This window comes from Diuraphis noxia, unplaced genomic scaffold (genome assembly GCF_037042655.1).
Source record: "Diuraphis noxia isolate RWA-SAM2 unplaced genomic scaffold, SU_Dnox_SAM2 contig0002, whole genome shotgun sequence".
NCBI lineage: Eukaryota > Metazoa > Arthropoda > Insecta > Hemiptera > Aphididae > Diuraphis > Diuraphis noxia.
The window spans coordinates 45,349,476-45,362,650 of record NW_028301712.1 but is presented as its reverse complement, the minus strand read 5'-3'; the positions used below and the strand labels follow the sequence as shown (position 1 = coordinate 45,362,650).

At 26.9% G+C, this 13,175-nt stretch overlaps 1 protein-coding gene across 1 annotated transcript; it reads right to left on the bottom strand.

The window, feature by feature from the left end:
• Positions 1-4,702: 4,702 nt before the first annotated feature.
• On the bottom strand, positions 4,703-13,124 carry LOC107164812 (alpha-(1,6)-fucosyltransferase-like). The gene is made up of 10 exons (XM_089219113.1): positions 12,965-13,124; positions 12,258-12,478; positions 9,738-9,762; positions 8,762-9,109; positions 7,802-7,985; positions 7,455-7,692; positions 5,708-5,884; positions 5,483-5,633; positions 5,104-5,364; positions 4,703-5,006 (listed from the first exon to the last, which is right to left on the bottom strand). The coding sequence occupies exons 2-10, from the start codon at positions 12,455-12,457 to the stop codon at positions 4,920-4,922; spliced, it is 1,671 nt and encodes a 556-aa protein (XP_089075239.1). The 5' UTR covers positions 12,458-12,478; positions 12,965-13,124; the 3' UTR covers positions 4,703-4,919.
• Positions 13,125-13,175: the final 51 nt, after the last annotated feature.

Genomic DNA, 13,175 nt, shown 5'->3' with positions numbered 1-13,175 from the left:
TATCGCTCTGCTGTACATTAGGGGGTGGGGTGGACCTCTGACTAGGGTAGGTTAAATTTGAATGCAATGATAGGTATCATTGTATACGAAAAACGATTCTGAACGATGACAGTTTATTTGTCTAAGACATATTGTAGATTATTAAAAATTTTCAAATCTTAAATTTAAAAAGAAAATTTTTTTAGAATTTCTAGCTTAAAATAATTTGCGAATTTTCCTGGTTTTTACGTATGTTGTCGAAATTAAAATTTAAATGTTTGTAAAAAAAACCACCAGCACCGTTATTTTGTTATACCGCCTTGTCCGATTACCATACCTTCATTTTCCAGCGGGCATCCACCACACCTTACCAACCTCGTCGCCGTATCACGGATCACCCGGTTTTTATACCATTATTTTGTTATTTTATTATTATCCATATTGTGAATTATATTTGGTCCTGTTACAACCAGTTTCCGTATTAATTAGTATTCACCGGCTGGCCAGCCCCATTGTGCCCCGATAGATTGTAAGTTTAAATATTGTATTTATTGCTATTAATTATTAGCGTTTATCATTTTAAATAGTAGGCCGTCATTCCGGCATTCAACCATATAAAAATACCGTGTTAATTTACTACCACCAGTCACCCTCACCTTAACTTACCAATTTTCCCATACAGTCCATTATATTCCGAAACAGTATTAAATTTTCAAGTATTTTGATGGGGCCAAACAATTTTTATCGACATTTCAAAAAAAAATTTTCAGACAAATTGAAAATTTCAGTCATCTATAAATATCTCAAAAAAACTCAAAATATTTTGAAAATTAAATCATGTAAAGAAAATGCTAATCTAAATAACTGGTAAAATTTTCAAGTATCTACAACTTATACTTTTTGAATAATAATAAATATTTAAAATCGTTTCAGGATAAATCGTTATCGTTACACTATTTCGTAAAAATTTAAAATTCAAAAGCACTTAAAATTTTTTCCTATAATGATGCTTCGAGTTTTCTCTATAGCTACTTGAAGGAAAACTTTTGGAAAACTTAGTGTTGTATTTTTAATCCTTAGTTATAAACGCAAAAAATTTTATGATTTTTCAACTTCAAAATTACTTGCAAATTATCGCATTTTCGACAGATTTCGTAAAAATTTGAACTATAAACGATTATAAAAAAAAATTGTGCCTATGTATTCTTATAATTTTTTAATCATTATAAGACTAACTTATGATAAACTCTGTATTAAATTTTCAAGTATTTTGATAGGGCCAAAAAATTTTTATCGACACTTCGAAAAAAAATTTCTGAAAAATTGAAAATTTCAGTTGTCTATAAATATCTCAAAAAAAGTCAAAATATTTTGAAAATTAAATCATGTAAAGAAAATGCCAATCTAAATAACTGGTATAATTTTTATGTGTCTACGATTTATACTTTTTGAATAATAACAAATATTTAAATTCGTTTGAGGATAAATCGTTATCGTTACGCTATTTCGTAAAAATTTAAAATTTAAACGCACTTAAAATTGTTCCTATAGTGATATTTCGAGTTTTCTCTATAGCTACTTAAAGGAAAACTTAGTGTTGTATTTTTAGTCCTAAGTTATAAACACAAACAATTTTATGATTTTTCAACTACAAAATTACTTGCAAATTTTCGCGTTTTCGACAGATTTCGTAAAAATTTGAACTATAATCGCTTAAAAAAAAAAATTTTGACTAACAATTTTTAATTTTTTTTAGCTAAAACAATAACAACTCATAAGGAAACTTGTATTAAATTTTCAAGTTTTTTTGGTCATCCAAAATTTTTTTACCGACGCTTCAAAAAAAAAAATTAGGTATAGTATAGTATTAGGATTAGGTACGGAAAACGCATTATACAACGTCACACGTTTTATAAATTCTGCACTTGATGATGATAAGAAAGTAATGGCTATATTTTTGGACCTAGCCAAAGCGTTCGACACGGTGAATCACACAGAACTTTTAAATATTTTGCCTGAATTTGGTATTAATTCTTTAAGTTTAGATTGGCTTAAAAGTTATTTGGATGACAGAAGACAGATAGTGTGAATAAATAATTTTATTGGTAATGAAATGGTAGTAAACTGTGGAGTTCCACAAGGTAGTGTATTGGGTCCCGTTTTATTTATTTTGTATATAAATAGTATCTGTAACTTAAAAATTTAAACTTATAACTTCTTATGCTGACGATACATGCCTACTCTTCAACACATGGGTTGATGCACGTATTAAAGCTACTAAAGGGTTTAAAAGAATAGTCGATTTTCTTAACCATAGAAAACTATCGATAAATTACGATAAAACGATGTTCATGAACTTTATGATTAATGATAGAGAGGAAAACTTTGATACATTAAAAATTCATGTCTGTGATAATAATAACTCATGTAAAGAAATAAAATGTAAAACGTTATTAAGGGTCTCTAGTATTCGTTATCTAGGTCTAATTTATGATAAGAATTTAAGATGGAATCTACACGTAAACAATTTATTAATGCGTTTACGTACTATAAGTTATAACTTTTATAAATTACGAGTGGTAGTACCAATACATGTTGTTCGAACAGTATATCTAGCATTATATCAAGCATTATTGCAATACAGTCTACTTATTTGGGGAGGCCTTTCTGCTAATGCTCTAAAACCTTTATCTATTCAACACAGACAAATTGTTCGAATATGCCTTCAGAAACCTACTCTTGAAGGTTCAACAAGTCAAAACTTTAAATTATTAAATGTATTACCTGTGGATTAACTATTAAAAAAATTTATGGGTTGGTAAAAACATAAACTAAAAAAAATGGAAAAACAAAAAGGGAACATCTAGCACACGATGTTAAAGTGTTATATTTAAAAAAATCTTTTGGTCAAAAATTCGTTGACTACCTGGGACCTATTTATTTTAATTCCATGCCAAATACCTATTATTAAGAAGAATATAATAAATAATCATAAAAATTTCAAAAAAACTGTTAATGACTGGCTAATATTGTCAATGGGGTAGTTATATAATATGTTTACTCTATTTAAGTATTATTCTTTTGTTTGTATTTATATTATTTAATTACTATCTGTAAGTAATTTGTCGCTCTCTACCTTCAACACAAGCATTGCTTTTAGAAGGTAAATAATCTATAAGTTTATTATGTAATTTTTATATTCATGTAATAATTGAATCTATTAAAAAAAAAAAAAAAAAAACTATGCGATATATAAATAATTTTAATGTTAGCATGTTGATATATTCCCTTAAATATTTAACTTTAAAATTTTTTCCGGTCGTGAATAATTGTAGTACCTATCATTAGGTATTATCAATACCATTATTCAATTAATGTTATAAATTACTAGTTATAACTAATATAACTATTTGTATTCATTATTTTTTATTTCAGATTATGTATAAAAATACGGTTGGTGTTATGTGTTACATATTATCATCATGATAGTTTATCAAAAAATTCATAAATACATTCAGGTACTATACGTCTATGCATGTATCCATGAGAGTATATATAAAAAAAACTTAGATAAAATATGTGTCATATTATGTAAACAATATATACACGATATTAAAAAAAAAACGATTTTTCGTAGGATAAACATTTTAATTGTAAAATATAATTAACCACTATGCTTACAGCTTAAACCTATTTTTTACTTGAAAAAATAGAGATATGATATATTATGATAAAAATTAAAAATATAGACTAAATGTATAAAAACAAAAAAATATTTTTTTATGAAAACAGCAATCCATTAACGATTCTTTTTCTTTATACATTAGTACAACCCATTACTTATAAAATATCACGACAATATTTGTGCTTCATATTTCTTATCACTTATTAGGAATTGCATTTAAATAAAAGGTAGCTCTTGGATTGTGTAATTTATATTTATTCTATTTACTGTATGATGTGTATAATATATAATATCATATAGGTGATTCAGAAAATAATAATATTAATTTATTGGCTAATTTAGCATTTTGAGCGGAATATGATAGGATCTTTGAAAAACGTTTAACACTTTTAGTCGTTATAGGTATAATATACGTAAATATACATATTTATTTAAAAAAATATTATACCACGAGAAAAAATAGTATATATGTCGCATCCACATCGCGTTATTTTACATTTCGCGAAATGGACAACGTTTGCATCCATTTTGCGAAATGGAACCGTGGTTTCTCCACTTCACGTAATTACACAATATGGATGATATTTCGTGAAATGGATACCTAAACCATCATTGACGGAACTTGTTCCGTCATTTGGATGTCCATATAGCAAAACTTAATAAAACTTTAATTTCTATATATGTATTATAATATATTATTATCATACATTACAAATATAATAATACTATTTTGATCCTACTATCCTATAGCATAATACATTATAATTATTTTTAAGTAAATGTTTTAAAAACTGGTCCTTTAATAATATGACAATGGTCGTTTATGATAGAACAGATAAGAATTTTTGTCACTCCAAGCAAACAGCTAGATATGGACATCCAAATGACGATAAACATAATAGTATTAAAGTACCAGTTTGTAAAACATTTACTTAAAAATAATTGTAATGTATTATGCTATAGGATAGTAAGATCAAAATAGTATTATAATATTTGTAATGTATAATAATAATATATTATAATATGTATATAGAAATTAAAGTTTTTTTAAGTTTTGCTATATGAACAAGTTCCGTCAATGATAGTTTAGGTATCCATTTCACGAAATATCATCCATATTGTGTAATTACATGAAGTGGAGAAACCACTGTTCCATTTCGCGAAATGTACAATAACGCGATGTGGATGTGACATATATATCTACAGTATAAAATGTTGGTTTAAATTATCTTGGTATCGGTGCAGAGAGCAATTTTTACACTTCATTATTTTCATGTTTACCATCTTGTGATATTTTTGTTTCAGTATCTGTAATATTTGCTGTCTGGATTTTCGGAATGACCTTGAATATACAGTTAGATTATATTTTGTTTGGTATAACATGTAAAAATGGGTTAATAAATAAGTATTATAATTTACGCGTGTATGAATATAATTACTTTAAAAGTAGGGAAAAGGCCTACTAATCCTGTTCTTGAATTTTTGCCTTTGGAATAACCATCCCAATGGTTACCATTCACAAAAATCTGATCATCTACTTCCAAATCTATTTCATCCGGCCCAACAGCCTTATGGGATAACACGGCTACATTAATTCTATTGTTTTGACCACCAAAATAATATATGTCGTCTAATGATGTGAACCGAGTCGATGCATCGGGATGGAGGCTGTTCATTATCTCGTAAGCTATCCGGCACAACTGTAAATGTCAAAAGGGCTTAATTTAAGCAATCGAAGTATGAAGATACTAAAGTAACCTGGATTCTTTTAAATATATTTTTATATATAATTTATTTCTATATTCATTTAATAAGTACCTGTGATGAGAAAGTACAAACTATGTGGTCACTGATGGATAAAAAATGTATGTCAACCAGTATACCAATCAAAGCTTGTTTAGATTTTCGGTTTATTACAGACGTTGTGTTAGATATATCATCGGAACCGATTATTTCATACTCAGGATAACTAAAACATTTAACGAACAACTTCAGTGCATAAGGAATTCTGTTTGCATACTATTATAGATTTATTTTACATACTTGTGTTTGGCCACATCAAACAAAGTTGGCTCGTCTGTAGCCAAATAAATTCTTTTCTGGTTAACTTCACCACTTAGCTCTTTTTGTTTATAATAATCTTCGACATGAGACATATATTCATCTAACGTATGCAGACTAGCTTCACTGCCGATTTTGTCGGTTCTTCTAATGTGTACTCTAAATACATACAGATAATTACGTATAGAGCATTTGTAAAGCGTACCTGTATAATATATTATATTGCCTATACAATTTATATATTTCTTGTTATAAGGAGTTAACAACTGTGTATCTAAATTTTAAAATAAAAGTTTGCATTTATTTAGTTCATGTATTTAGTGTATAGGTACTTGATCTTTTGTACAAACTACACGTTTCCTATATAATAGTATAGCTGAATAACCCATCTTCGCCTGTGTACAGTTTTTTGGTTAGGTTACGTCTTAACTTTTAAATGAAATATTCAAGCTCTAATATCATGACGATCGTAGAACATTTGTGCAGATGGTAATGCATTTGCAATTTTTTTCCATCGAGGATTACATGTAAAAGTTATGAATAAATTAGGATGACTGTAATGACGAACGTATGTCATTGCGTCCTGAGTTTTTCTATGCATAATATATCGCGGTGAGCCAGAAAAAGATGACGAAAGTACTACCATCTGACCAAGTTGGGAAAGATCTGTATCTTGTCTCCAAATAGCATCTCTGAGTTGTATGTGATTATCAACTCTGAGTTGCATTTTATTGTTCCTAATAAAATGTAACCACTCTGTTTCAATTTTAACGTACATATCAACTAAATATTGATTAAAAAGTGATCTACAGTACAGTAAATGGTTTATTTCCGTTTATCTAATCATGATGTGGTAAAAATAAAGTGGCAATATAGAAACAGTTTTCAAGTCTTTTATGTATGGATTATTATGGTGCCACATCGCTTGTAATTGTTTTACTAGGCTTTGCTTTATACCAGCGAAGATGCTACATCATAAGCGGGTTTCTCTCTCATCATCTACAACGGAATAAATCTGTAGACATTGAGGGTTAAGTTGAGGTAAAGCTTGAAAAATGACACACCTGACTTTTCACTTTGAATTTGGGAATAAATCCCGGTGTACAAATAGGTAAACAAAAAATAGATTCAGAAATAATGGTCTGTTAGTTTAAAATTCAAATTAATATTAAACGGTATTATTTTAGTTCTGTTTGAGTATCGTCAATAAATTCACGAGTCAATATATTTTATTGCACTTAATTTTGATAATTTTTTGGGATAGCAGGTATTTATATTTTTTATTTTTACTATATAATTGTAAATAAGAGGCATATATTATAATATTTTGTAATCATTTATTCAGCTTGGTTAACTAACTTTGTGAAAATATTAATTTATATATAGTTATTATATTATATAGTAATTAGTAAGATTTGGTAAGAGTTCAAAATATAATACTGAATATAACACAATATGTCAACTGCATTAATGACTTGAAATATTAAGTTATCTATCGTATTTATTAGTTTATTTCAAACACAATTTTTATTTTTATTTCATTTTTTAATAATGAAGAACTTTTTGTTAGGACCTATTTTGTAGGTTTATACTATTCAAATAGCTAAGGGTGCTCTTTATGCATATTATATTTATTAATTCGTAGGTATATTACACTAAAATCAATAATAAATAAAAAGAAAAAAATACTTGTTTTTAATAATAGAAGTATTGGTAATTTAAACTTTACCCAACGATAGGTTTTTTGAACTTGAGTTTATTTGCGTAATCTTCTAAGGTATGACTAGTTGATGTTTGTGGTCGGAGTAAGTATTTAAAAATCTGACCTATCCACCAGACAATAGGATCTCCATGCAAGACAGTTAACCGAGGAGCCAAGTCATCGGGTATCATTGGTGGTAGGAAATAAGGTCTTGGGTAAATTGAGTCAATTGGAGGTAAATGGATTATTTGGGAATTGTGATCACCTGTATATAATATACATATCATTAGGCAGGTAGATAAATATTATAATAAATTGAAAATAACATTTAACATAAATAAGAAATTACTCATTGAAGAAATAATTTTTGTTACCTGGCCATTCTACAATTGTGATGTTTTTTAATAATGTGGACGTGTCCCCTAATGGAAGGAAAACATTTGGCCATACATCACCATACTCCCAATATTCATAGTCCAGAACTAACATTCTTTGAGTACTGTACGCGACGCCAAAACAATAAACAATATGATGCAATTGACAACCAAATCCACATATCTGTAACATTATAATAATAAATATATATAATAATATACACACAAAATCTTTAATTATTATATATTATAATAGTAGGATGTATGCCATTATTGTTCTTATTGAAATCTTTGAAAAAAATCTGTCTTTATTAATAGGTATTGCTATATAGTTGCATAATATTAAACATTGTTTTCGAAATACTAAAAATATTAAAACAACAGCAGGTAATTATTTTACGCTTGATATTTATTATTATTTATACATTTATTATGGTAAATTTATAAAATATATAACTATAGTTTTAGACATAAGATAATACAATTTGAAAAACAAAATTCTCGTTATACTTTCTCGTTACAGGTAGGACTATCAGAAATTGAAAACAAATATTTTTTGTTCTTTTAGATTTTTATTATTTTATACTAAACTAAAAATATTTTTTTAAATTGTATTCAACACATTTTTTCTAAGTTTTTTAGTACCTACCTTCGATAATAAAATTCCAATTTACTATTATAAGCATATTTTGTTTAGCTTATTACCCAACGATACTACGAAAAATAAATTAGAAATACCTAAATTAATAATTTCTTGGAATACTAACATAAAACTACGAAATATTGGGTGTTAAAATGCATTCTTTTCAATTTATTCTGTAGATTGTATATACGAGTACCTAGTAGATACCTACCTACTACCTAGCTTGTATTAAGAAGATATTGGCTGTTTTAGCCGTTTTTATTTCAAATATGTATTATATTGTTTTGACCAGACTGAATAATATGGTCAGTACAAACCTTTTCAAATTTGCACACGAGCTGTCTTGCTATGAACCAATTGGGTGGGTTTTGTAATTCTTCTAATCTGCTTTGAACTAAAATACTCAACCTTTCCGATTCCTGTTGTCTCCACGTCGAATAGTTGTCGACTTCAGCCAAACCAGCAACATCGTTTAATAAAGATCTATAGTGTTCGTCGACCATATTTTTAATTTTCTGAATGCGTTCTACGCCAATCATTGAACTTTTCAATGATTTTAAACCAGAATTAACAAAGTACCAAAATTCTTTAGTGTTTGAATATATTCGGCGTCTTAGGACTTCGTATTCTTGTGATGGGGCAATTGGTTCAATGTCGCTCAATTCCTATAAGTTTATAAATTCATTTATAAACTATGATTGTATTAAGATCTATCGTTACTTTGAAATACTCGTTTGTATATTTGTAAAATTGATTTTGTTTTAAATATTTTGGTAGATATTTTAGGCACTCAAATATTTTATATTGTTTTTCTCAAAATAAAATTAATTGTTTATTCAATGAAAATTTATCATTTCGTATTAAAATAGTTCTGTGTAAATTTATTACTAGGTAATAAATGTAGATATTATAATTGAAAACAAAAAACAGTACCATAGTCGGAAATCGATTAAAATTTCAAGTGGTGCTATTATTATTAACACCAATGTGAGCGAGGGCTTAGAAAGCAATAGTCTTCTTTTTAGTTATATATGAGTGTGACATAAATACAAAATATGTTCTACTGTTTGTTGTGGCTTATATGTTATAAATCTTAAGCAAGTGAGTAGCTAGTTGTTTGTTTATTCGACACTAAAATGAAAAACAAAATTGTAACAAATCGATCATCGAAATTTATAAAAAACTAACAAAAGTTATTTGAATAATATGTATAATATTATATTACGGGCATTTAAAGACAACAAGTATTTCATGTTATTCAAAATCGCCATATATATTAATTATTGTAAATACCTTTACATTCTGCTGGATTATTATTCTAAAACACAAAACACAGCATTATTATTACAATTCTTAATATACTTAGTATGCTTTACTCGCAAAGTTTTGAAGAAGTTGTTTTGCTTTTATATACCTACTTATTTATGTTCGTTCAAACATATTGTTTGGTTTTCGAATTATGAAAATGTTCATTCTTTATGAAATATGACATACGTAAGGCATCATCAACTACATTATATTATATAGTGCTATTTGAGTAAAATATATTATAATTAATGTATTTATTAATTTACTAACTGTCATGCTCGAAATCGTCTGAGCCAAAGAATTTTATTTTTAATGAATATATTTTTTAAAACAATTTAAATTCTATATTTTTTATAACTGTAATAGTAATATAATATTATTATGTAATCTGCAATGGTAATTATTGAGATAAAAATACTTATTTTTTCGGAAACAGAAAAAAAATGTTCGTCCCTTTAAAACTATAAACATCCTCCAATTTTCAAGGAATCTATTAATATAACTTTTCATTGAAACGGCCCAGTAGGTTTTGAGAATATAACTTAATACATTATAAACCAAAATCCATTTTTAGCTGCATAACCTGAGCTTGAACGAAAATAAATAAAACGGTAAACTCTTTACAATTTCGAATTATAGAAAATCCTTTCGTAGTGTACGCCTAAATGGTTGTACGAATTATGAAGTTACCATGGAAATTTAAAGTCTTAAAGTATCATAGTTGAGGGTATACATTGATCAATCAAAGTATTTTTATTTCTTCTCGAATTTTCCATTTTAGATTCTGATCGGAGCGATGAATGTATTGATTTTATAATGATGTGTGTTTTTATTTTTTTATTTTTTTATGTCTATCATCACGTTTTGGGGCAGTAAAAGTGCTTTTGACTTAAGTTGAACTATTCATAGGTATTTAAAATTAATATCGTTAAAAATTTATTTTTTGGGTAGAAGATCTTGAAAATTTAATACAAGATTCCTTACAAGTTTGTCAATCTTTATCACAAAATAATAGTCCAGCGGTAATTAAAATTAAATTTTTATGAGCATTTGAAATTTAAATTTTTACAACATTGGATTTCACATTTAGCGATTTTCTTATTTTGTTGTAACTCTAAAACAAAATATGATCGCAGATACTTGAAGTTTTCACTGAATGTTTAGGTATTTTCTATAATTGATACATTTTTCAAAATATTTAGATTTGTTTTGCGCTGTTTACTGACATTTTAATTTTTTTTCTATATATATCGATAAAAATATATTTGTTGAGTAGAAAAGCTTGAAAATTTAATACAAGGGACTTACACATTGTATCACGAGCAGTTGAAAAATATTAAAAATACATAGACACGATTTTTTTTATAAGCATTTAAAGCTCAAATTTTTTACTAAATATGTAAAAATTACGGCAATCTTCAAATTATTTTGTGCTAGAAATTCATAAAAAATTTTCTTTTTAAATCTAAGATTTGAAAATTTAATACAAGGCTTCTAAAATATTTTTACAATAGCAGTTGAAAAATAAAAGAAATGCATAGTCACATTTTTTTTTACAAGCATTCAAATATTAATTTCAACATCATATGTAAAAATCACGAAAATTCGCAAATTATTTTAAGCTAGAAATTCATAAAAATTTTTCTTTTTAAATCTATGATTTGAAAATTTTTAATAATCTATAATATATCTTAGACAGATAAACCGTCTCCGTTCAGAATCATTTTTCGTATACAATAATACCTATCATTGCCTTCAAATTTAACCTACCCTAGTCAGAGGTCCAGCCCACCCCCTAATATACAGCAGAGCGATACTCACTTCCCCGCTTTTTTTTTCAATTATTTTTTCCTTTAAACCGAATAGGATTATTAAAGGAATTTAAAAAAAGATGGAGAAAATCAGTTCATCTCTTTTCAATTGACCACGGTTATCAATAAAAAGCTTTAATTTTTCTCATTTAATTATAGATATACTCGTAGATTATTTTTTACATTTTTATTATTTCAATGATTTTTTTAAGACCTATCTATGTGTTATATATTCAAATGCATAGTAAATCTCCAAATGAATGTTTGAAATACCTCTCCGGGTATCCCGATCAGGCCCAATAGTGAATTTAAACCATCCAGGGATCCAATCAAACATACATGAAAAAATTCATCAATTTACGAGGTACCTATACAGCCAATAAATTAGTTGTAGTTCTATGTAGTATATACTATATGCATAAAGATTTACCATTACAGATGACATATAGACATATAACAAATAAGAATAAGAAAAATACCTTTGCAATCAGAAACCAAATACTTAAGATGTGCCCACGAAATAGATACTTCAAATTGCAATGAACTTTTATATCCAATTATAAATATGTAAAGTTGTATCTTCTATAGAATATTCGAAATGCAAACAATCGAAATTCTCAACGAAATCTTCAAGACTTGCGTAGTTAGCATATATTAGCACGCTATTGTTGAAACACATAAAATGTAACTATACTTTTGATTCAAGTTTTCCAATTCCCTGATTAATTTGCCATTGGCCAGTCGTAGGTTTATTAGTGTCTCTATGTAGTTTGTTATTCTTTGACTGTTAAATTCGACGGCAGAGTTATATTCTTTATATCCCAATCTCCATATCACAGAAAACACAACCAATACGAATACGAAGACGCGCATTAACCATTGAAACTTCATCATCTCCAAAATACACTGTTGTTTCTATTGAAAAGAAATATTGTGTTAAAAAATTATGTTAGGCATGTCAAAATACTTTTTTTTAAATAAATAAATACAAGAATTTATAACATATAAAATAAAATAAAATAAATTAATACTTAAATTTTTTGTTTGTTTACAATACAATTTTTTTTTGAGTATCTTGCCCAACCCTGGTTAGCAAACAAAGTATAGTCATATACTTATAAACTATATTTCTGTTTTTATGAGATAGATAAACTAAATAATAGATATATATATTGATAAAACCCAACCTTTAATTGAACTTAAAGTTTATATATATAAACATTTAAAATGTGTATAAACATAGGTACACCTTATTGAAAATTAATAATTTAATTTTTTTAAACATATGTATACGTAAATAATACGTGCAATTTCGATAATGACGTTCATGTCTATAGTGAAAGATTTAAATAAAGTATAATTGAACGTATGGTATTAGAAGTTAATAAATGCAACACTTACTTAATTTAAAATAATACGTGTACAGAGTATATTAAAAATATATAATATAAACATTTTATGAAAATTACACTCTATACGATACTGCAGGCATGTTTTTTCAAAATCCTTTAGATATAATATTACTAAATCACCAATCTGATGAAGGCATACGTGGTTCTGTATAATATAATTAACAATGCCAGCGCTGGTATTACATAGTTTTATTTATTGT

Bases quoted from the DNA above. Each gene is read 5' to 3' on its own strand.
- LOC107164812 (XM_089219113.1), bottom strand. From the start codon at position 12,457: ATGATGAAGTTTCAATGGTTAATGCGCGTCTTCGTATTCGTATTGGTT. The intron at 5,634-5,707 runs GTATGTAAAATA...TAAATGTTTTAG, and splicing joins TTTGATGTGGCCAAACACAA to TTATCCTGAGTATGAAATAA. The intron at 5,007-5,103 runs GTAATTATATTC...TGTATATTCAAG, and splicing joins GCCTTTTCCCTACTTTTAAA to GTCATTCCGAAAATCCAGAC.